The sequence below is a fragment of the Lepisma saccharinum genome, chromosome 5 (genome assembly GCF_977018435.1).
Source record: "Lepisma saccharinum chromosome 5, izLepSacc3.1, whole genome shotgun sequence".
NCBI lineage: Eukaryota > Metazoa > Arthropoda > Insecta > Zygentoma > Lepismatidae > Lepisma > Lepisma saccharinum.
In genome coordinates, this window is record NC_139233.1 from 46,228,244 (window position 1) to 46,255,049 (window position 26,806).

General features: G+C 36.5%; 1 protein-coding gene across 8 annotated transcripts in view; it reads left to right on the forward strand.

The window, feature by feature from the left end:
* Positions 1 to 3,829: 3,829 nt before the first annotated feature.
* The window catches only part of LOC145987792 (serine/arginine-rich splicing factor 7-like), a 30,698-nt gene continuing 7,721 nt past the window's right edge, over positions 3,830 to 26,806 (forward strand). For 5 of the 8 annotated variants that reach the window (XM_083122492.1, XM_083122493.1, XM_083122488.1 and 2 more), the window contains exons 1-5: positions 3,830 to 4,116; positions 5,812 to 5,938; positions 13,261 to 13,414; positions 14,120 to 14,287; positions 20,321 to 20,353. In XM_083122492.1, the coding sequence (XP_082978618.1) occupies positions 5,821 to 5,938; positions 13,261 to 13,414; positions 14,120 to 14,287; positions 20,321 to 20,353 (473 nt within the window). In that variant the 5' untranslated portion in view covers positions 3,830 to 4,116; positions 5,812 to 5,820. The remainder of the gene's footprint in view (positions 4,117 to 5,811; positions 5,939 to 13,260; positions 13,415 to 14,119; positions 14,288 to 20,320; positions 20,354 to 26,806) is intronic. The other 3 variants (XM_083122495.1, XM_083122491.1, XM_083122490.1) reach the window with 2 other exon arrangements.

Below are 26,806 nucleotides of genomic sequence, written 5' to 3' on the forward strand. Positions count from 1 at the left end.
TATGGGGTGTACAGATGCCTTGGCAATGTTATCATCAAAAATTTATGATACAATGAAAAGGAAAAGTAGTCTTATTGCTGCTTTCTTAGATATTAAAGGGGCATATGATAATGTAAATATAAATAAATTATTAAACATTCTACAAAATATGAAAATACCTTATATGCATCTAAAAATAATTTGGAATCTATTAAAACATCGTTGTTTATATTTTTACTTTCACAATAAAGTTGAGGGTCCTAGATGGATAACAAGGGGACTTCCACAGGGAAGCCCTTTAAGTCCTTTACTTTTTAATATATATTTAATGGATGTTCAAAGAATATGTCCTGAGCCATTTGGATTTATACAATATGCAGATGATTTATTTATATATGAGAGTGTCAAGCAAGTAGATGAAGGAGTCACTAACATGGAAGCGAAAATAATAGAGATAAAGAAATTTCTTTAGAATAGGTCTATGAATATATCGTCAGAAAAATCAAAGTTGATTATATTTAGTAAAAAAGGAGCTCCGAAAAATGTGAATCAATACACAAAAAAGTTACACATTCCCATAGAAAATTCAGTAAAATATTTAGGCGTTATATTTGATACTAAATTAACATGGAAACCTCATGCAAAAATGTTAGTGAAAAAGGCAGATGTAATTTACAATGTATTTCGTTCTATGGCTACAACAAAATGGGGAAGTCATCCTAGTACCATGATGAATTTTTACAAAAACTATTACAAACCAACAATAGAATACGAGATTATAGTCTTTAATACAGTTTCGGAACGTGTATTTCGACCATTGGAAGTAATGCAGAGGAAAGTTCTACGAAAGTGTCTAGGAATGATGAAGAGTACTCCCAATGTTGTTGTATACATGGAAGCATGCGAATGGAACTTAAGTTATAGGAAAAGAGAAATGTCTATTAAATATCTGTTAAAAACAATGTCAGAAGTTAATCATCCGTTTAACGACATTCTATTCGACTTGGTTGAATTATATGATACAGGCAAAATTAATAACTGCAAAGATATAGGATGGGTGCAATTATATAATGAGTACTATGAGGATCATCAAAAATTATTGAAAGTAAGGAGTAAGCCCATATATACTCTAGATTTTCCCGTTTGTGAATATAGAGATATTTATTTTCCTGAACAATATACAAAATATGATTACATGGAAAGATGGAAAGATTATTACTTTATATATACAGACGGTTCAAAAAGTAATCAAAATGTAGGATGTGCTGTTTATGATGTACAGAAGAAGGAATCAATTATGATATATTTACCGGAAGATTTTTCCATTTTTACAGCTGAAGCTTATGTAATTTACCAAGCACTAATTTATACATATAAATTGCAAGAAAAAACTATATTAATATTAACGGATTCCAAAAGTGTATTATATTCAATTCAGTCCAATTATGATTTATTATTTAAATGCTCCCCATACATTATAAACTGTGTAAAAGCTTTACAAAATTTAAGGAGCAGGGGAAAGATAATTCATTTAACCTGGGTTAAAGCACATTGTCAAAATTTAGGAAATGATATGGCAGATTTGTATGCAAAACAAGCTAGGGCAATTCAACCTGTACTGGAGCTGAAAACCTGGTACACAGACCTTCTACCGAGGGTGAAGAAAAAGTTGAAGGAAAACTGGAAGGAATGGTGCAAAGGTGAATTTCAAAATGCAGGGAGCTTTTATCAGAGGATAGCTAATTTCAATAGAATGAGGCCTTGGTTTACAAAAGTTCAAGGTTCACGGAATGTGATAGTATTACTAAATCGTATTAGGTCAGGACATACAACTACTAAAAGTCATTTACAAAAGATCCGGATTGTACAAAACCCAAACTGTACATGTGGCAACAAGGAAGATATACACCACATCATATTTGAGTGTAATAGATACACACAAGAAAGAGAGACATTCTATAAAACTCTTATAAACTGTGAAATTCCTTTTCCTCAGAATCTTTGATTTGTGAACCTAACCTTACAGTTGGATATATATTGTTATCTTTTTTAGAAAATGTGGCTTAACTATTTAGTAGGAAAAAAAATGTTCATAGTATCTTTTAATAATAATGTACTAAAAAATGTAAGTTTATGTACAGTACATATATAGATATGGGAAAAACTGCTTAGCGGTAATCCCAAGTAAAATGTAAATAAAATAAAATTATTATCGACCCAAATGACGTCAAGTTTAGTGCTCTTTGTGCATAAACGTACTATATTTAGCTCGTTTCACATCGTGGTTCGCGAGTTTCTCTCTGAATTTTTTGTGCTCCCATTGTAATGCTTAGGGCAACAACAACAATGCACAGTTAAGGTATATTATATTTTGTTATTAACGTTTGCAAGTGTCGTTCAAGAAAAGACTTTAGAAGTTAGATAAAAATACTCACAAAGTTTATATTGTGTGACCTCATCTAAAATTATACTTTTTCGAATTCTGAAAACCTGAAAACTGTGAAACCATTTATTCTTTGATTTAGCCTATATGGTAGAATAAAAAAAAAAAATTCTGGTTCCTGAATTTTTCACTCATTTTTTTCGATTTAATGCATATTTTACATTGATTACTCTGTTCGAATACTAACCAAGTGAACTTTATTTGTTATTAACAATAAAAATAATAAACTTCCTGCTTTTTTGCAACTTGAAATGAAGGATGCCAATTTCCAGAAGAGGGGAGGAGGGGTCGACTGACCTACCGACGGCCATGGAGAGATCGCTTATCAACAACCAAAAGGCAAATGCGTTATAATATAATTATAAATAGTTCCAACTTTTAAATTTAATCAACACATGTGCGTTAGACAATTATAATTTTCGAAACACGTAAAATATTTTCATTTGATTTGATGAAGTGCCGACTGCAGAGCGTACTCCCTCGTGTTTGTGTCCAATCTTTTCGCTTTACTGCCTAAATCCACTGATTTTTCCGTATCGGGTCTGTCTGGAAAAGATGCATAGATACCTGAGAACAATTGTTTGTTCACTATCGCATGTTGAAAACAAAAGCCATACAAATATTGTCGCCTTTTCAGAAGACATTGATTTCAATGTTATTATTTTCAAAACCGGAAGTGCAGTCCCCGCCAGCACCAAGGAAGCACAGAAATGTAAACATCCGGTGAATAGCGTCCAGGGGTGTGCGGGATCCCGAAAAGTCAGGATCGGGATCGGGAAAAAATCTCCCGTCCCAATCCCGACTTCGGGAAATTACTTCCCGACTTTTCTCCTGAGCAGTCGGGAAATACCGAATGGTCATTTTAAAAAGTTGTTAATTTTCGACGATTTCTGCATTGCAAGTGTCTGTGACTTATCGGACATTGTTTGTTTTTATTCCAGAAATGCAAAAACAATTACTTAAGTTGAAAATTACGTGTAGAATTCGAGATTATCAGAGTTTCGGAAAAATTAGAACTTTTCCCGTCCCGAATGTTGGGATTAAAAAAAATTCCCGTGCCGAACCCGTCCCGTCCAAAAAAATTCTGTCCCGCAAACCCCTAACTTGTAAGAATGACGAACGAAATTCTCCAAGGACACAACTACTGAAATGGTGGAGAAGATATTTCCGTGGGATTGTACTTTTGTAAGTATCTCGTGTGATGCCATGTCAATGTAGGGACTGGTAACAATGTTGTAAACAAATCACAGCAAGAAATCGAGTATTTACAAATTTATATCTTTCCACATGACAACACTCCCTGCATTAAAATTTATAGAACTATATACTTTGGTCATCATTACATGACGGACATAACGTATATCTATTTACTCTTGAAAGCTAAAGTGATCTCAACAGAAAGGTACTATTTTGGGGTGACATTTTGCACAAGTCATCCATTCGATCCGAGCGAGCCGTGTTGCAGCCGGTAATATTGTTTCATGATATTTATATGCGCAAATGTTTACACGTAATCATTTCTTATCGTCACTCTGGTGGCAAGATGAAAGTATTATGTAAAAAAATAAACATCCTGAAATGTGGAAAGAACTAAATTAATTAATGAAGGATAGTTGGCAACAGCGCAGTTGTAAACTTCCGCGGAACTACGTTTCCGATGTTTGTGTAGTTGGTACGGAAGTTATTTGCTTAAGGTAATTGTTATTGTAATTATTTTTATTATTGTCCGCATTAGAGTTAAGGTTGTCTTTTCGTGACTTTGTAATACACATAATTATATAAACAAGATTAGTATTAATTTCGGATAGTCTTGTGTACTTTTTCTTCACATTGATGTTGCAGAAGACTTCGAAAGACTTCCGAATATAAACAAGCATTTATTAAATTTAGCTTTATTGCTTGCAAAATTGTCAAATGTTATTTATATTAACAGAATGTGAAGTGTCCAGTGTGGCATACAATGTATATATTTTTTTGTCATGTTCCTTTTACCTTACTGCCGGTAAACACACGCCACCTTATTACGTAACTCATACTTGTTCCTCACGTAGGCCTACATAGAATTCTCTTCGTCACTTTACTTTTTATGTCCACTTCGACACTTAAATGATCTACCAAATTATCTTTTTCCATCTGATATTTAAGTTGGATGTGTTTTGTTTCTTTCGATTTAACGCTGTTTTTCTTCGATTATTACGTGCACAAAATATAGACAGAACCTTGCACTAATTCAGATGCAACAAAAGCACAAAACTAATATTGTTCGTTTTATACGTATATTACAGAATCGCTGAAGTTTAGATTATTTTTTTTGGAAAATACCCATTGTACACACTGATTCACAATATGCCCTAGAAGAGCTCGCTGACCATTAGTAGCATATTGATTTGGGTAAAAAGGTAGCATATTGATTTATCTTTTGAAATACAGTAAATTTTATAACAACCTAATATTTTTGTGACTGTCCCATGACTTCAAGTGAAACATTCACGTGCAAAATTAACAAATTTAGAATTAAGTTAAACAGTGTAACCATGCGTACAAGATAAGGGAGCGATTTTACAATACAGGGAATTTCTCCATTTTGTTTGAAATTCGGCATACTCACTAATTTTAGCCCCCTAATCACGAATCTGCACTCAAAATTTGGCGCTCACACGTGGAAATAGCAAAATAATCGATATTAAGTTCTTATTTCCACACCCTCGATTTCCGAATTTCCCGCCGGTTCCGGGCTCCGCCCCTGGGGTAATCGACCTACCGCCCCCAACCGCTATCGCGGCCCCGCCTCCGCTCCGCTCCGCTCCGGCTTCCCGCCTATATCTATAGACTCCCTGTTAAGGGCATGTTAGAAAGTGGCCGGATTCACCTGCCCCCAAATAAGCGCCAAATTTATACGTGAGCGCCAAATTTTAAGTGCAGATTCGTGATTAGGAGACCCAAATTAGTAAGTAACCGAAAATTCAAACAAATTGGAGAAATTCCCTGTATTGTTAAATTATACCAAGATAAGTTTATTTTAAAATAGAATTTAACGGCATAAGAACTTATTTCTTGGCCTACATAATTAGCAATCTTGAGGGTAAATGCTGATTTTTTGGGTTTCGTTTCATAAACAAGGTGGCCTAACACTTGCTTTCATTTTTTTACTAGTTAGGTCAATACTTATCAGCTGATCAGTAACTAAATGCTCTTATTTTAAAATAAATTCTTTCTTAAATATTGATATTCTTCTCTTTATTTATTTCTTGTTAGGTAAGTTTGATAATGGTATCCATATCCAATTTTTATAGTTTCGCCATCACGAAAACATATTGTACCATCCGTAAGGTTTAGGAAGTTCACGAATATCCAAAAGGCTTTTTTCATTTTTTTAATTGTGTTTCCAGTTCATTGACATGTCAAGCAGGAGTAGGTCACCTAATGGTTACTATGGGCGCAGTAACTACAGTCGCAGTAGTAGTAGCCGGAGCCGAAGTCCAAATGATGGCATTAGGCTTCATGTTGCAGATATAGGTAATTAATTAGTTATATTGATTGTGTAAGTATACAATATATTTGATAGTCATTAAAGTTTAACAGTTTTTTCATGTATTTCTTTCTTTGGTAATACTTCCGTATAGTGTAAACAGCTAGAAATAATTTCTTTCGCACTTTTTTACATTGCTAACGTACAATTCTACATTGCGGAACATTTCTTTAGGTGTAATAATGAATTTCTAATGAAAATAATGTCTATTTTTTAAATTTACGAGTACTCACTGTTTTTCCGTTTTCCGGTTTTGTAACACACAATGTGGCGATAGCGTACTGGTTCATTGCAAGTTATGTCAGTGTTTTGTTGATTTGGAGTGTGTATGCAGTGTTTCCAACCTTCTTCACCGAAAAATACCTAATTTTGTAGCCGGATTTGAAATTATGCTAATACGTCGTTAGCCTCACAAACCATTGGCATTAGCCCTACAAACCATCGACGTTAGCCCCACGAACCATTGACGTTAGCCCAACAAGGTGAACAGGAGTATAAGGCATGTAATCATACTGGAAATGCATGTGGATGTAAGTTGGTGCAATTTGAAGATTCTGAAAGTATTCTTTTGTGAGGAATTGTCAAGAAAATTAGGTTGCATTAGTGACTACTGTCTGAAGCAAATGTCTTCACATGGAACATATATGGCATAGTCCATATGGTACTATGTTACTATACCTGAGAATCATTTCTTTCGCACCTTTTTACATTGCTAACGTACTATTCTGCATTCTGCATATTTAGGTGAAATAATTGAATTTGTTAGGAAAGTAATGTATATTTCTTACATTTAGGAATACTTACTGTTCTTGTTTATTTCCACACACAACATGGCGATAGCTTACCGTTGATCGTTCCTTGAGCCAGAAAAACCATTGACGTTAGCCCAAAAATTCACGATAGCCCCACAAACCATCACGGGGATGAGGTATGCCTACTAGGTTAGGTTAGGCCTGTTAGGTTTGGTTCCATTAGCACTCCTTTCGTTCAATTTAGCATATATGGACAATACGAGAGCGTATTGTGCTCTCGTGCAGGAAGGAAATGGCGGCAGCAGCAATAGCGCGTCGGAAATAGATTTTCGTACAAAACCACATGCATTCGCATTAAAATGAATCAAAATTACATTCCCGAACATCAACAACGCTACAGAAAATGATTTGCGTAAGTACTTTCTCCTGTAAATTTGAAGAAATCTGTCTCAGGTATAGTAAAGTGTTACCGTCCATATCAATTCAGGCAGGCAAAGAAAAAATCTTACCTTGATAGTCTCAGATGTTATTGAATTAAACATATGTTGAAATTCAGGACAAAGTAAGAAACCCGTATTTTTTTGTTTTGTCCAAAATAAATTCCTGGCCCGAGATTCAGGCCACCAAAGATGGCACCTCGGGCGTCATTTCTAATGTGCGATTTTCCGCAAAATATTAAAATGCTCTATCTCTGGAATGGTTCAAGATATTTCGTTGCTGTTTTTTGGTGAGTCCAGACATGTGACTTCTGAATTCCTTTCACAGGAGTAGTTTGGTTGGACCATTCTTCTATTTTCTGCTGGCGGAATTCTTCAACTTCCTCTTTGGGCAACAGGATGAGGGCTGTTGTTGTGTATGACTTCTACACTCTTGTAAAATCCTCGGCATTCTGAATTGCAGCTGTACTTGGGCTGGAAAGATTATGTTTTGTAGCGTGGTGCTTCAGCAGGCTTCCTACACCATCGCAAGGCCCCTTCCCATGACCAGTAGCACTGTATACCCACTCCATTGGCACAAGCGACTTAGTCAATTCAAACAGTTCATAACGATTTTTGGAGTGACTAGGGGCACCATCAGAAATCACTTCCAATTCGCGATGTTTTAAAGATTATGGGTGCCCCAGTTCCTATTGGTTCAGCAGGAAGGCATCACTCAATATCAAAGGAAGATACTGATTCAGTTGAACAAATTTTTAGTTCATTGAATTGCTAATTTCAGTTCTAAGCAGAGTGCACAGAAGTGGTATGCTTTGGAACCTGTAATATGTTTTGGAACTTACACATATATTTTGGAAGCTTTAATATGTTTTAAAAGCTGTGCCTGTTATTTATCTTTATGAAGAATTAAAATGCCATGTCAAATAAGGCTAGATTTTGATTTCATGAGACCAATGTGTGAGAATGTGATATTGGAAACTGGTTTATTGTATGGCAAAATTTTCAATTGTTTATAAAACCTGTTAAAACTCGAAAGTGGAAGTTCTCCTTTTCAGAGAATGTAGTACTGTATGGTACTGATCAACAGTAGAGAAAATCAAAATTTTTCGGATTGGCATTTTTGAAAATAATATTATTTTTGATTTAAAAAAAAATCAGAAGTCTACAGCAAGAGAACTTGGACACATATTTCCAAACGGATGTAATCATTTTAATCAGAAACTTATTCTCTTTCAAATACAAGAAACAGCAACAAAATATCTTGAACCGTTCCAGAGATAGAGCATTTTTATATTTTGCCGAAAATCGCACATGAGAAATGATGGGTTTCTTACTTTGTCCTGAATTTTAACATCTGAGGCTATGAAGGTAACCCTCCTGCCTGAATTGATATGGACTATGCCATATACATGTGTAGGAGATGAAGGAGAGTGCTAAGTTACTGAGGTACTGAAGCGTAATACTTCTAACCTACTTAAAATGTATATATAGTAGCACTGTAAATATGTAGGAGCCTAATTCCAATTTCATCATGGTACACGGGCATTTCTTTCATGGTTCAATTTCTATTTATGTCTGTTAATACGTACTTTGGAGTTTTAGCGATTACTTACTGCATGTTTGCTTGAGAGTGTTTTTCCACTTCCGTATACTCCTATACCTATGATTGCAACCAACCATTCATTTACTGTTGTCTTGGTTACGGATTGCTGCAGCCATCTAGGTCACACATCTCTATTGCGAAGAGATTTCATAGGTTAGGCAAGTCAGTTTTAGGGTTTTTAGCATTACAATAATTTCCCTAAATGTTTTCAACATCTCAACATGTTGGTACTGGTCCCAAGCACGACATCCCTTCTAGCCTCATGTTGGTGGTAGTCTGTGGAATGTCTTGTTAATGGTAAGCGGGAATATTTGCATGTAACCTTTTACATCTTATTTTTGCCCATAAATAGGATTGGATTGGATTGATTTGTTGTTTTAAGTCCACTTCATGCACAGTAAGGCTAATAGGGACTGGACCTACAGTTTATAGTGGGATCCGAACCACTATGTGCCTCCACTGGGAATCGAACCCGGGGCCCCTTGGTTACAAGGTGACGACGATACCACTGCGCCATCGGGAGGCCCGCCCATAAATAGGACTTTCAGAAAGCTTCCAAACTTACTTTAAAAATTATTTTCACTATTCTTCAATACTTTATCTTTCTTCTATGAAGGAAAAATGCCTTGCTGATGGGAAGAGTGGATGCTGCATAAGGTACTTTTTAAATCTCCCCCCACCCCCAATAAATTGCAGTTTTCGGAACTCCAAACAGAGGTAATTACTTTCACCAAGGTTCAAATGTACTGCAACAAACATTTCTACAATACTTCGTCTTTCTCCTATGGAACTTTGAAAAAATCATTTGAACATTCTGAACCGTTACCCCTAATTTTATTGCTAAGAGCACTAAACTTGATCCACCTAACCTATTTATGTTAAGCCTATAAAAATGAGATGAAACAATAAATGCAGTAAGTAATGAGAAAACTGTTCAGTAGGTGATTTAGATATGTATATAATTTGATTCCTGTACAAAATACGTGTGTATCATGGAATTGCTCAATCGGAACTGAGCCATTGCTATCCATCAGAACAATGTAATTTTAGGAGGTATTTGTCAGATTAATATCAGTAAATTTTGTAGAGTTGCAAAAAAGCAGGGTTTTTGAATGGACGTTTTTTTTTCGATAAAAAGCTGACTTTTTTGTGGGGGGAACTGAAATTTTGACTTTTTTGGCTTTTTACCAACTTACAGCTAACCTATTTCACTTGAAGTTATTGTTATGAGTTTACAGGTTTGTAGTGACATATTTTACAACTAGCTAAAAAAAATACATGATGTAGCAGCCAAGAGACATATATTGGCTTAACCCTAGCTTACCGAGGGGCGAGTGTAGGGGACTTGCAGGCCCACCACATCTATTTTTTTTATATTTCAACTGTTTGAAATAAATTACCTTGTTCTCTAGGATGTTCCCAATATTTCTGTATTATTTTTGCTCATAGAAACATAAATGTAATGTACATAGGCAAAATACACTTGGTGGGCTTATCAGGCACCATCTTTAAATGTGATTCGAGACACTCTTGCCTGTGACTGTACAATTGGTTGGTAATGATGGTAATTATTATATTGAATAAACAAATAACTGTGCTTCTATGGACAAAAAAAGCATTAATAAAAAATTATTATGAATTTTGTGAGTTTTAGTGAAGTATAAAATATATGTGAGACACTCATGCAATTGGTTATTATTTTTTTTATTAATGATAGTATTTTTTTGTAATTATTATAATTAATAAATAACTGCACATATATAATCAGCAAAGGAAGCAGTGATTGAATAATAAAATAGTTTCTTGAATTTTAGTGATAAGAAAAAGTGTGGGCCTGTGAGCCGCGGTGGCTCAGTCGGTAACGCGTCTGACTACCATGCTAAAGGTCCCGGGTTCGATCCCCGGCCGGTTCAAATCCGGGAACTTTTCTAACGTTGGAAGCGGCCCCGGCGTCTACCCAGCGTCGAATAACATGGGTACCCGGGGGAAACCCTGGGGGGTAAAGGCGGTCAGGGGCGTGATGCTGATCACATCACCCCCACTCATGACCGGATCAAGAAAGTGTGGGGCGTTACCCCCACACCCCCTATACGCCTTCATGGCGTGGTGCTAAGCACAGGGGAGCACTTTACCTTTTTTTACCTGTGAGCCTTCCCCCGGTATGTAAGTTTCTTGTATGACACTGTTAAGCTAGGGTTAAAACTAAACGTGTAGTCCTGATGACCACATCTGACCATAAAATGCAGAAGTGTACGTATTACGTGAATGTGTGTATATATCCTGTTTAACAGAACTTTGAGATGGAAGCAACACATGGCTCTTGGAAACCAACCCTTAGAAGTAAATGCAACATTTCGAACCGAGGCAGCATAAGCTGCAAGTTTCGCTTGTCACTTGGCCTGTACCATTTTCTCATGGAACTTTCAGACCAAACCAACAAGTGACATGTGTCACTTGGAAGCAGACCCTCAGTAATCCATTCAACCTTTTGAACTAAAGTGCGGCAACTTGCATGTTGCTCAGACTATACTGTTTTCTCTGTACTTCGGTCTGCTGTTCTTGCATGGTAAATGTTTTGCTTTATACTGAAGGAGACTGTGTCGCTTGCCATCTAAGACTTCAGTCTGAAAGCTCCTTCAATGGCATGCATCATTTAGCCTCGGTCTTGTTTGTGCATGCGTGGTGGATGCTTGCTTACAGACCGAAGGGGCCCATCTAACTTGTCACTTCATTGTGACAGCCCCCACTGTCATATGTTGCTTCGGTCTGAATGTTCTCTATACTTAACAAAATTGTTAGCTACTTCATCAGACAATAAGATTTAATTTAGCCTGTAAATCAAAGAGAACAAATTGCAAATACTGTTGTTGGAAAAAGGCTGGCTTTTTGATAGAAGGTTCCTTTTGTAATCATGAATGGGCCTCTGGAGTGGAATAAAGTAATGCTGTTGCCTTGCAATAAGGAGGGGTCTGAGGTTCAATCCTCAGTGGAGGCAGAGGGCTTCGGTTCTCATTTCAAACTGTAGGTCCAGTCAAGATTCTCAAACAGATTTTTTTTCCCCATTTGTGGCCAGTCTAATTTACTTCTGCTTCAGTTTTAGTGCCAGTATTTTTCAAGCATAGACCGCAAAAGGTCTGTTGCACCCATGGTTTGACGATTGATTTAAATCTAATTTTATATTTGACAGCACGTCTGTACATAATTGAACTATGATTATGCCATAGTTGATATATTAATATTAATTAAGGGTGCATATTAATTTCCATATAAAATTTAAAGATCAGAAATGTATTTATGAGTGAAATTGTTAGGATCAGAGCATCAACTTGTAAGAAATAAATTTATTGGGCTGTGGTTGGTCTCGCAAAGGTTGAGAATTTTGCAACAAGCAGCCAAAATACATCACCAGTTGCTCTGTGGCCAGGTTTAGCAGCCATTCAACCAAATTATACTGGAAAGCCAGAATACAAATATACATATTTTACTGAACACAAAATTTAATGTAAAGAGATTTGATCCTAGATTTTCAAAAGGTAGGCTCCATGTACGTGTTCATATAACAAATTCAAACATTGAAAATCGTATCATACTAATCATGCTATTACGTTCTATTAAAAACACATACGAAACTACTCTAGTTATGTGAATATGTTTATACTACATAGATATATTTAATAAGCCTACCGAAATATGAAGATAACACTCGGAAAGAAGCGCTCATTCAAAAAAGCCAGCTTCTTTGAAAACACTGTTTATGTCTAGTTATGAATTTCATATTGTAAATTGTATTTTATATTTAGAAATGAGTGTCTTATTTTACAGTAGGGAGATAAACGAAAACCATGAAACAGGAAAAATACTGCCAACTCCTGTATTTTCATTGATTTGAGACACTTTTGTGAAAAAAGCCCAACCAAAAGAGCTGGGGAAAAAACTAAGGTTTTTCTCCAAAAAACCCAGTTTTTTTCCAACCACTTCCAACTCTAAAATTTTGTATCAACTATATTTAAACAATAGAATTTCTATCAACTCGGAACTTGGTACTCTTATCTTTGATGCAAATGATCCTGAGTTTCATCGTAGTGGGGATCAAATTTGAGTGGTGATAGTACTCTTTAAGCTGGTCACGTATCTCCTAACAAAAAGCAGTCTTGTGTCTCAAAGAGCTTTAAAATATGGGCTCTAATACATATGCACAGCAAAACTGTAGATAATCTGATTTTCCATCCAGCCAGAGGCATCAAACTGTTATTCAAAGGATAGGATGATATTGAAGTACAATATTCATAACAACACTGTATCTCATTTTTCACATACTGTAGTTTCTTGTTATACTGTTTTTTTTCTTTTACCTCTTCTGATTATCCATAGCTTATTCCTTATAGCTCAAGTTTTTTTTGCAATTTCAAGTTAAATTATTGTTGTAAATAATGTTTGTCTAATGTCTGTTGTAGATGCAAAAATTTTCATAAATATTTGTATTATTTTGACTGTGATGTTTTTTTGTCTCCAATTAGGACTGGAAGTGTCGAAGAGGGACTTGGAAAAGGTTTTCGACAAGTATGGGCCATTGAAAGAAATATGGCTTGCTAAATCCCCACCATGTTTTGCCTTTGTTGTTTACCGCTACAAGGAGGATGCAGATGATGCAGTTAGAGCCACTGATGGACTGTAATTATACATTGTTTACTTTTGAATGTTTTCACACAGTTTTTTTATGTTAAACATGCAACAGTAGAGGCGCTAGATGGACGTTTCATTCTGGTTGTTTCTTTATCTCTTTCGTAAATTCACAAATCATTGTAAAATAGTCAAAATACAATGATTGACACATATTATTTAAATGAGTCCACAAATGCAGATATAAATTCTATATAATCTCAAATCCAAGTACATGAAGTGTGGTACAAAATGTTGTTATTTTAGTAAATTGAAAAACATTTGAAAAATTATGGCAAAGCAAAATTTGGCTGTGTGAAGCGCTGACAAAGGTATCCAGGATTCCTGGTTCAAATCTTGGTTAAGACTCAGTTGTTAAAGTTATTTATAATACCCAACATACTGGGAGCTCAGAGTAATGCCACAGGCACACAATCTTTTTTTTTTTAGTGCTAATCACATCCAAATTCTGCCATTTTTTTGTTATGGTTTTCTAAATGAAAAGCCATTGCAGTCACCTGTTTACTTACATAAATTTAGGAGATAATTTAACCATTCACGTTCCTCATGGAACATTTGCAATTGTCAGATGGGTAGAATATTGCTTTTCGATGTACTGGTATCATTAGAAATTTCATGTTGGGGGTAGCATTAGCTTATGACAAGTGACAGGATTTGCTTCTGTAGATACAAGACTTCCAATGTATTAATTTCCAGAACTGTGGCTGGCAGTAGGATTCGTGTAACATACGCAAGACCAAGAACAAGGGGTCGCGGAAGACGGGGCTTCGATCCCAACATGCGCTGTTACCAGTGCGGAGAAAGAGGTCATTTCTCACGAGATTGCCCTGACACAAAATATGGGTACAAGCGGCCACCATCCAGGTAACTATGGACTGAATTTAGATAAACATGTTTCTACACACTTTTGACACCTCAGATACACATATCTTACATTTTCATTTATGCTGTGATTGTTCTGTAGGGAGAGTTAATCTGTCTGCCATTCTTTAGTTTCGTAATAAGATGTTTAGAAAAAATGAACAAAGGTTCCATTTTGCTGTGGTGTTTGGGGTTTTATTTACTTCCAGATCTAGAGGTAAGATAAAGAAGCTATATTTCTTTTCATATCTGTTAGCAGTTTGCATTTGCACATAAGTTTATGAAAATGCAAGTACAAATTAGCTAGAATAATATTCACATTTATCAAGGGACAATTTTAAGTATTATTTTTGTATGTACATTTTGGTTGCATCATTATAATTCCCATGTTTTGCAACTGCCATTGCAAAACAACAAAAGGCACTTCTTTGGTTCTGTTTCATAAGATTTCATGTTCCCTTTTTTTTTAATGTTATTTTCAAACTGACTGGTAATGTGTAAAGGATGTCAGTGCAAATGAAGATCTGAAGAAAGTATGGAATCTTTTGAAACATAACTAATATTAGGGTTTTTTTTCTGTGCGGAGAAGCATAGGCATGGAACAGAGATGTTCTGTAATCATGCTTGGAAAAATAGACATTCAGGGGTTAAGTTCTCAAACACTGTTTTACATAGTATGAGATAACTATTGATAGAAGATCATGCAAGTCATTAATAGGCATCAAAACTTGGAAAGTTTTATTGCACTTGACATGCACATTACATTGCTCTACTACTCTGCCAGAACACGGGTGTGCTAAAATCACAAGTGACTGGGAGAAGGTGTACTCTTGGCAGGAGATGGGGGAGAAATATGTGCAATTAATTGCAAAGATTGCCAGTGTTTGACTACAACATTTTATGCTTAGCTAGGCTAATCGGGACTGTTCCCATAGTTTAATTGAGATCCGAACCACTACACAGTGTGTCTCCACCAGGGAACAAATTGGGGGTCCCTTCATTACTAGGCAACATCATCAAGGCTATGCAGGACCTGTAGTCTATGCCTGCCAAGCCATTTTTGAAAATACCCCTCCTTTCAAAAAAAAATGCTGTGATACAGTGAAATCTCAGTTATACGTTTTATGGGGAACAGAAGGGAAAAAACATATTATTGAAATATAATTAAAATGGTAAAAGGCGCACACATAAAAAGAAAAAAAATCTATTATATACACACTCCAAAGTTTCCTGCATTGCACTAATCTGTTGTAAATCATTAATGTAATACACAAAACCATGGGAAGTAGACAGGGGGAGAGGTGAAACCAGAGGCATAACTTGACAGGGGCAAGGGGGGCAATGACCCCTCCCTCAGATAAATTTTCAGGTTAATTAAAATTTATGATTTCAAGGTACTTTGTTAATCTCCTGCAACGTGAGGAGCAAAGTGAAAGTGAGAAATGCTTTTGTATTTGCAAATTAACAGGTATTTAGCAAATAATCTTGGACGCTATTTTCGTGGGATGGAAAAACTTTTTGATTTTTGCCCTACCAAAGTTAAGCACGGATTTTTGCCCCACCAAAGTTAAGCACGAACTTGGATTCTAATCCTAAAATTATGCCCCAAGTTAAGCCCATGGTGCAAGCTTTCCAGTTAACTAGTGCACCCCCAGCAAATAAATAAATGCTCTTTTAGCCAAATTATGCATTTTTGTATATTTCAATGTGACCCCTTTCCCCCCTCTCCTTCATACACTACACTTGGACTAGGGAGAACAACTGAACTGAGAAAATATATTTAAAACAAGTGTATTTCAAAAATAAGAAATATTTTAATCCTTATTCTACAGCTGTTTCAATCACACACGATGGAAAAAGCTGCTGATCTTTGTTTGTTTTGAGCGTTGTTTATGAACTTAATATATACTGTCCATAAGTGAACCAGGTTGTTGCAGAAGTTTCTCAGTTCCCTCATGTTGCCACAAGTATTTCAAAACATTGTCTAATCCCTCCACCACATCAGCAAATAGTGGATCTGGGACTTCCACCTCTTCTTCCAAATCGCAAGAGTTTTCTTCGTCACGTGTTTGTTGACTTTCGTTTAAAATATCCTCTATGGTCTGCATATCAGTTGTCAAACTGAGGAGTCAACATTGACGTACTTCTCGAAGGTGCCTTGGCCATTCACTTGACTCCCAAGTGTTTTGTTCCAAGTCTTCCTCCTCGTCACTTTCAGCGATTTCAGGAGCATCTTGCACAAACCCAGCTTTTTGAAAGCATTGGGAAATTGTTTTTGCTTTCATAGCTTTCCACGCCCTTTGTATAAAGTGTAAAGCCTGGTCAAAGAAAAAAATAAAATTTTAAATCAATATGGATTGCGCTCCTAAGAGAACAAAAAATTGTCAAGTTGCACAATATCTTTCTGCAATTTGTTATGCGTTACATTGAAAATCCAATATAAGTTATAAGTTGGCACCACTGGGACCCACTTATCCGAGACATGTGAAACAATTAGCGTAAGGATAAAAAGCGATTGTCCCTCATCCTTTCCTTTGATGCCTAAAATTAAGCAGTCACTCGTGAATACGTTGTTTGAAACAAACGCCAAACATTGAAGAAACATAGAGTGTAGCAAAAATGCTCCAGCTACCTTCCTTGAATTGACCTCCTCCCCCCTCCCCCCCCCCTCCCTTCCTGCCTTGTAACAGTCGACTCATCGAACATGAAAACAACATTGTTTTCAATCTGTTGACTTGCAAAATTCTTTGCTTTGATGCTTACGAAATAGGAACACAATGTAAAACCCAGAGTTATAGGCCAAACTACTTTCCGTTCTTGTGCTGCCTTCATATAAACCAGAGGCGAGGCATCTGGTTATCGGCAGATGAGGCAATGACGAAGAAAAATAAAGATATTAAAAAAAAAGGTAAAGTGTTCCCCTGTGCTTAGCACCATGCCATAAAGGTGTATAGGGGGGTGTGAGAGTAACGCCCCATGCTTTCTTGATCTGGTCGTGAGTGGGGGTGATGTGATCAGCAGAAGGGATGTTTGCTCTCTACAAGAATCCCGAATCAAACAGTAAATCGCTGATCACTCCCATTTAGACGTCTAAAAATATGCACATTTAATAAAGATTGTTTCGAGTTCACTTTATTCTAATGGGCTAATCTGGACTAGATTTAAACTGGGATCTGAACCATTCCACTTGTTTTTACTGGGAAACTGAATGGAAGACACTTTGATTACAGTAGATCAAGATGACTACCCTTTAACATCTAACAATAAGTGCTCATAATCTTACTTCTGTCCTGTTGTTATATTCATTTTAACACATTATAAAAAAGGAAGGTAAAGTGCTCGTCTGTGCTTTGCACCACGTCGTGAAGGCATATAGGGGGTGTGGAGTTAGGGCCCCACACATTCTTGATCATGACCAAAGGTGGGGATGATGTAATCAGCACCATGCCGCTGGGTGGGCACCGGAACCCCTTGAACAGGTGGAAAAAATCCCGGTTCACCCATGCCCACCCGGGTCTCATTCATGGTAGTTAGATGCCTTAATGACTGAATTACTGCGGTTGTTCTTCAACATATTATACATCCGATAAATCTACTGTACAGTCAAATCTTACCTAGTTCGATTTTAGTTGAGTTTCATGCCTGACCGGTTCAAATCCGGGAACTTTTCTAATGTTGGAAGCGGCCTCGGTGCCCACCCAGCATCGAATGACATGGGTACCTGGGGGGTAAAGGCAGTCAGGGGTGTGATGCTGATCACATCACTCCCACTCACGACGGTATCAAGAAAGTGTGGGGCGTTACCCCCACACCCCTATATGCTTTCATGGCGTGGTGCTAAGCACAAGGGAGCACTTTAATTTTTTACTTTTTTCATGCTTGATGCTTTTCCGATTTTTATTATTATTTATTTATTTAGTTACGTACCTCTGGAAAACGAAAAATTGGAGTTCCACTATTTCCAGCCACAAATGTTGGGATTCTTTTTTTACCCATCCCGATCAAATATTCCCATCACGGACACTCCTGTTCAAAACAACAATATTGTCTTGGCGGCAAGAAATGCCATTGTAATCTGTTACGCTGGGAAGAATTAGTTTCAGCTGGCAAAATAAGGCCAAGTTCAGCGAAACATGCACGGGAGACTGAATCTTGCATAAGTGTATTTCCGTTGAAGCCGGCAGCTTTTAAGGCGCATGTTTTTTAATCTTGCCACGAAGTACAAAAATAATAATAATGATAGCTCCAGAACTAATTGTTGTAAAGAGATTAAATCAGTTTTGTTTTATTTCTTAAAGATTTTTTTTTCATTCCGCCTCCCAATAATTAGTGTTAAACAGTTGCAGCGATTAGGGGCGTGGGGGTGCAGTTCCCAGATCCTCATGTGTTGCCACTTTTTGTCCCTGTACTATGCTAAAGTCGATGTTGATATGTCAATTTCTGCTGCTAATCGGCTTTTGCACATCCATAGTATTTTCTATTAAATTGGAGAGACTGCTGTGGAAAAAGTGTGTTGGTAAGAAACAATAAAAACTGCTTGGCAGGTCTTCCATGCACATTAAACAGTACTTTCTAGCAGTAGTTATATCAACAGAAATTTACAATTAAAAGTGTTTCAAGAGACTTGTTTTTCAATTTAGAATTGATAACGTCCATTGTAAAGTTTAAAAAACACTAGTTCAACATACATTCTGATGGACAGAATTCTGGAAGAACCCAGGAAAACAAACAATTGAACATACTAGCTTAATAACTTTTAAAGTTAGGAGCTTGGAAAGAGCAGCAGGAACCATTGTTTCTTCTTGCAGTGGAAATCTCATATTACATATAAGTAGGGTCCTCAGTTTTTCAGTGTTATTGTTTTTAAAAAATGGGTGTTTTTTTTTTTTTTTTTTTTTTCCTTTCTTTCTTTTTCTTTCTTTCTTTCTTTCTTTCTTTCTTTCTGCCAAATATACCTAAAATTGATGGTAGGTGTGCATTCAATCTGCCAGAACAGTATGATTTTTCCTTGGTACCTCAAAATGTTTCTTACATGACAAATATCGATGGTGCCACTCCCATATGAACCCATTCACTTTCGCTGTGATGCAAAATGTTAGGTAAGAAGGTGAAAAATTGTGGCTGTCATGGTTTCATTTAGCTATCATAATTCCATCCGTATTTAATGGGAACATGGTAAATGGGAAAATTTATTTTTGTCATGCTGAAAATAACATCTCCTTTCTGTTTAATAACCTTATGTATCGGAATCTGTTAAATATCGGTATCAGTTCGAAAAATTATCGGTGAGTACATCGGCATCGGTGAATTTTCAGCTTCGTCACATCCCTAGTATAATCTAATACAAATGAACAAAAATAATTCTTTCATTACATTGTTGTTTATAGTGCTAGAATAATTGAGATATTTGTGCCAAAAAAGAACCTACTGGAATCAAGTAGAGAGAGTAATCTGCAGACTATTCTTACCACATATACCTATAATTCTTGTCAGACAGCATCAAATTAATTTATCACAATCATAGCTGTGGTATGATCCCAATTCATTCAGAACACATTGTGTATGACATACTCATCACTATTGCCATTTACATAGGATTCAGTCATGTCATCTAACATGTTTGTTGCATTAATACATTCATGCAAGACCACAGCCATTCAAGGATATGGCAATAGTCAATGTTTGACAAACTTGTCTAAGGGGAATTTCATGTCCAAGAAGCATGTCATTTCAAACTAACCCTTAGGAAATTATGCCACTCTTGCATAAAATCTTCAGTTGGAATCCCAGTGTTTACTGTAACATGGTGTAAAACTCACTAGTGCCCACGGCGATTAACAAAAATAAATTAAATAATCACACGGAATTATATATTCATATATTAATTTACAAATATAAATGCCCACAAAAACTCTTACAATCCGTAAATCTCCTTGACATAGCTTAAATTAGCCCTATGCGACTTAAAATATTCTAATAGTTTCAGTAGAAGGGACAAAATATCTTAAAGCTTGCTTGATATGTTTCTTATTGCAGCAGGCAGAAAAACTTGGTGTTGCTTAGCAATGGGTAAGTATATTCAAGGTGAGCTTTAAAATTTAGCACAACTGATAGTTGTAGCAGATGGGGTTTACCTGTTGCCCACTTCTGGCTTTAGAATGTCCCAACTTTTTATCCATTCAGTATCTTTTTGCAGAATGTTGTGTACACATGTACATTGCTTCAATCAATGGGGATCTACTTGTGAATAAAAGAAAGTAATGCAATGCAATGCTTCCTAGGATTCAACCTAACACTGCTCTCTCTGTTCCAAAATATGTGGCAAATTAGGAATAGGTTGTAGAATCTGGATAAGAATCTCAATCTTGCTGGATCAGATATCTGAATCCTGTGACTGGTATCTCAATCTCAGATCCTGGATCCAGTGTTGCAGTTAAAAGGTGCAAGCAATGAACCTTGATGCTGTAGCTTTGTTTTTCCCATGCAAGGTACCTTGTAAACATTGTTCCAGCCATCTTTTCTGGTTGCAGAAGGTGTCACAGGATCATACTCAGAAGAATGGAAATTGCCCTGTTAAATTACAATTGTTTCCTTTTTCCATCTTCCTGGACACTACAGTGCTGTGGAGCGGTAGCTAGCATGCCAGGAAGTAAGATCACGCCTGCCGGCAAACTGGATGCAGCATCTGCGTAACTGGAACCGTTAGCTATGTAATGAAATAAGCCTGTACAATTACATGGAGTGTTACAATTAAAATGAGCACATGCCTTGTTACAAGAGGTGTTGGAAATGATGTTCTCCAGCATCGATACATTTATGGCATCTACATAAGAAATATTCACTAACACCTATCAGTTCCTCTTCTGAAATTGCTTCAATTTCTCTCCTGATATTTTCTTTGAATTCTTCTCATGTATGGCTTCAGGTTTAAAAGCTTGATGGTAGCTTGCCACGTAGACATCATGGTCATGTCTGTTTCTTGTGCAAGGCACCGTAGGGATTTTTGAGATCGTACTCTGTCGTCGTCTAGTTTCTCCTCATACTCTGTCGTCGTCTAGTTTCTCCTCAGTAAGCACATGCCGTTTCACCCTTCACTTCTTATCAATAACACACCCTGATTCCCCAAATTTGTTCACAAGTTTGTGAACACTGTTCCTGTGTGAAACAGGAAGAACATCTGGGAATTCTGCTGCAAAACGCATTCAAACTTTCCTACAAGAATTCGTAATGATGTACATTTTTGTTTTAAATTGTACATATAGCATGGCATTATTATATTGCAGAAAAGCACCAGTAATAAGTAAACAATCTAAAACAATTGTTAACACCTTAACACTTCAGCAACACATGCAAAGTAGACATCAGGTATCTGGATACTGAAGCACTGACATGTCCAGTACCAAGGCCAGTGTACAGCTGTGGTTCTAAATGCCGGCAGGTCCACTCTTACTTCCCAGCATGCTAGATGCCGCTGCACGGCCAACTCGACCCTGAAAAGCACTGTATTATGGAATTGTTGTAATGACTTGGTTGATCAGCTTTACTCAAGAATTGCTTTGGCACTGGTGACGCCATGCCACATGGGTGATTTTTGCTATTTCTCTTTGCCTCCATCGTGTCTATTCAATCGTCAAATCATTGCTTTTTGAGTGACTTTCACCAAGGGCTTGCAACTTCCACCAGGGGACTCGAACCTGGGGACTTTGGTGGCAAAATCAAAAGTTCAACACTTAAAGTCTTCGGCCACTGAACAGACATTTCCTTGTCATGTATCTATCTTCAAAATACCAAAACAAAATTGATTGCATTGTAATGACATGCATCAAAGATTGAAATGCCCCACGTGTGTGAAAAAATTATGTTTGCCCCATTTCTACCAAAAAGCCTTTCCATTTGCATCCACACTTTGCTTTTATCCAGCTTCTTTAACTTGAGTAGGAATTGCAGGATGGTATTACAAAACTCATATTTGTGTATATGTAATGCGTGATTTTTTATTGAAATATTAGCACAGTGGAACCCTGATTTTACATTTTCCCGCATTTTTCAATCTTGATGGTCCGAACTTAGCAAAATGTTATAGAATTTTCCTTGATTTTACATTTTCCTGCATTTTAAGTTTTTTCATCTTGGTCACGTGAAAACGTAAAATCGAGGTAACACTGATAGCAGAGCTATTAGCACATTGGATGCTCATTTCGGTACTGAATATACCCCATTACTCATTACTGTACCATATTTTGGAAAAAGAGGGAGCATTGTTTATTAATTAAATCAATTTGAACCTCGTAATTATAGCACAGAATTATAAATTCATGAATTTAGTATGGTTAGTAGCGAAATGTGTGTGCATTTCAAATTATTCTGCTGAAGGCTAGTACAAGTGGGAAAATCTTGATATTCAAAGTCAAATAGAAGGTAATCTGCTACGAATAATCAGTCACAGCACTTTAAAAACAAAAGAAACATACATTGGCTGTTATTCCCTGCTTGAAACACTTTGAGATACTATTAATATGTATTAAATAATGCTTACCCTACACTATCTATATTTTATGAAAAACGGCATACCAGCCTCTTAAGAAATTCTACATGGTGCATCAAATTAACCTAAAACCAATTTTTTTCAAGGTTAAAAACAAGATGCTTATTTTTATTGATGATCTAGTAAACAGGCAGAATATTTATCTGTAGTGCATAGTCTCAAACATTGTTGCAACGTCTCCAATTTTATTTCTCATTGAATTTGTTTTGGCCCAATCCTTAAGGGTGGACATTTTTAAACATATTCCTGATATTTTAGCACAGTTTTTTCTTCAACTTTTGTAACATTAGATAATGTGAGTTGTTTTGTGCTCCTCTTCTTTCATTTCGCTTGAATAATATAATCTAAAAACTGGTATGCCATTGATTTTAATAATTGAACAATCTATTTAAATACATGTATTTACCTTCTTTAAAACTACACCATGATAACTGCATGCTTTCTATTCTTTATGAACTCTTACTATTCTAAAAGTCAGTGATTAAACATAATGATATCATAAGCAACATCAAGTTTTATTTATTTATTAGTTTATAAATACTATATTGACAATGCTTCATGTGTAATGGTCACTAATGAAATCATAGAATAAATAATGGAACCTACGTACAGTAACCTTAATACATACTTCAATTTTTTGTAAGCACAGTACACTCGCGATTAACCGAGGCTCCCGGGTTAACCAAGGGAGTGGTTGGAAAACATCGTGCTTCATAACGCACCTTCGGTTTGTTTACTAGTAAATTGGAGTCAAGTCACCGTCCACACTGCAAGTGTTTGTTACTTTGTCGGTGTATCCAATTGTTATGGTGGTATTTAAATCTGTGTAGGTCTATTCTAAGCGAGTAATGTAGTATGAGTGGCAAACGGAAAAGGTGTGTGGTTTCTCTGAAAACAAAATTCAACGCAATAAAAAGGTTGTACTTTTTTTAAAAGTAATCTTCTCATTTATGTTGTACTAGTAATAAATAATTACTATACGGTTTTAAGAGTTGTTTCGTCATTTACGACCTATTAGCACATTATCTCCTTATTATCCGAGTTTCTCCATATCCGAGGCAGTCTCGGTCCCAATTAGTACGGATAATCGCGAGTCTACTGTAGTATATAGTATGTATTGAGTAACACTTCTGGTATATATGCTATGTAATATGAACTTAAACTTTGCCAACATACATGTAATGTGTGTTGTACACCAAAGCTGGAAGATTTTGTTACATGATCAGTTAGTACGTATATATGTACGTTATGAATAACATGTCTGTGACAGAGGTTGACATCTTAGAGGAGCAAAAACATTTAATTGGGCATTATGGAATTGAAACTAAAACTAATGATGCAACAGAGCTCTAAGGGGCCGGGGACTGTCAGAGTGGCTTTTTTCCATTGGGTGACATGTGGTCGGTCAGTCCATTGGGTCCCATTGTCGGTTTTTAAGGCTTTTGAGTCCAGAGACACTCCTTTTTTTCAAGCATCTTCCCAATTTTTCTCACGATGCCGAAATTTTGGGGACTCTCACTGGGAATTGAACCTGGGACTGCTCACACCAAAGGTTAGGGTGCTAACCACTTGGCTATGCCGGAACTCTAGTTTTTGAAATTTTGAACCCTTGCTTATTTTTACACTAAACTTACCAATAATAATGGACTAATGATGTAATGTGAAAAATGCAGTTTAACATGCATATTTTTAATTTTTGGAGGCTGACGCAATTGGTTGACTGGTGGTGGTTCACTTTTTTTACTGCTTGGATGCGCAGTGGTATCGTTGTCGCCTTGTAATGAAGGGGTCCCGGGTTCGATACCCGGTGGAAGCACATAAGTGGTTCGGATCCCACTTTAAACTCTAGGTCCAGTCCCGATTAGCCTTACTGTGCATAAAGTGGACTTATAACTACAACTCAACAACAACAAAGTCCTGTTTTGTGTCACCTACCGGGCTGCACCATTGTGTGCATTCTAGTAGCATACATTCAGTGTTGCTTTTTACAATCAGTAATCTGTAGGAGTCTTGGGGGTATAGGCCTGTCTATTACACAGAAGAAGCCATAATTAAACTTCGATTGTGAACTCATAATTTAGTTGGGCCTCCCCGATGGCGCAGTGTCGTCGCCTTGTAATCAAGGGATCCCGGGTTCGATACCCAATGGAGGCACAAGTGGTTCGGATCCCATTTTAAACTGTAGGTGCAGTCCCAATTAGCCTTACTGTGCATATAGTGGACTTAAAAAAAACAACAAATCAAATCATAATTTAGTTTTTCAGACCAAAGGGGCATGTGCATACACAATTAGCATGACCACCAACTACACACACCAAAGATAAGCACTTTCGTTTCCAGTCTACAAAAAGCATTCACTGGATACTGAGGTGCGAAAGGTTATACAGGGTATCCATAAATTTAGTATCTATTTTGTTGAAATAGTGAATTTACTCGCAATTCATGGTATATGTTCATTATACATTACTTTCAACATGTGCACCATCCATATCACACCACCCTTCCCAGTGGCACGAAATACATTCTGGAACATTACCGGTGTTATGGTGGCAGCAGCTTGTGTAATGCGGTTTCGGAGCTGCTCCAATGTGGTAATCGGTTGAGTGAACACATCCTTTGATAAATCCCCACACAAAGGTGGAGGTCAGAGGAACGTGTCACCCACATCAGGGGTCCCAATCCATCTCCCAGGAAAGTGAGCATTCAGGAACATGTGGACATTTTAAGGTGTAATGGCGTGCTGCCCTTTCTTGCTGATGTGTGTTCGCCCAACCCAATACAGAAAGTTTTTTGCACCATTGCCGATAGATGGGAAGTGTGTCGTGATGTGGATGGTGCACATGTTGAAAGTAATGTGTAACGAACATGTACCATGAAAAACTTAGCAAGTAAAATCACTATGTCAACAAAATAGAATTTCCAAGTGACAAGTGTGTCTTTGGTCTGAAAGGTCCCTAAAATTACATGCAATACCATCTGCATTCAAGAGTTCATCAGCATACGGGTAATAGATGCAACAGTCTTCCATAGTTAAGAGATTAAGAAATGTGCAGCATGGAAGATGGGAACTTCTCCTTTATATATAATATTAGTCAATTTGAAAGTTTGGTAAAATTAACTTTCCAGTTCTTCCACAATTCAAATAACCTGGTTGAGCGGAAACACAGTTTTTTTTTTGTTTTTTTTTCACACACACACACATTATGCATTTACTTTACCAAGTCCCAATACAACAGACAATTAGAATTAGAAAGTAGAATCCTGGGTATGATATCTGGATATAGAATCGAGAGTCATATCCAGATCTAGAACCCTGCAACTTTTATCTGAATCTAGAATCCTGGATCCAATATTCAAATAGACCTACTGTGTTGATTCAAATTACTTTTTGTGGTTTCAGTGTGGATATTTATGTAAATGAAGAAAAATAGTTTTAGGAAACTTACATCATTTATGTTTTTCACAAACACTTAGCCATAGTATAATTTTAAAATACATTACATACCTTTTTGTGTCCACATTTTAAGAGCAAAACACAGCTCTATGACAGAAAAGGTACATAATATTTTAAAGTTCTACTAAGACAATGTGGTAATGCAGACATTTCTTTAAAACTTCAATATTTGATATTGTGCCGTTTCTTATTTAAAGTATCTGTTACACCAAAATGTTTGTGCCTTGTTGATATAAACTTTGGGTGGGTCTCTGATTTTATGCGTAGATATGAAAAATAAATTCTGAACATTTTTATTTTATTTTATGAATTTGGCAGACGTAAGAGCTTCATGTAGTGTAGTCCTTGTTTTAATATAAAGGGAGAAGAGATAGTATCATCCATGATGTACTAAGTATGTGTTTGTATCTTTGTTGTTCTTTCTAGGTACTCTACCTATACATTTCATTATGTCATCTTTCATATTGTTCATCTACATCATGTCTTTGTTCTTTCTCATGTGCTTATATTTAGTCAGGAATTC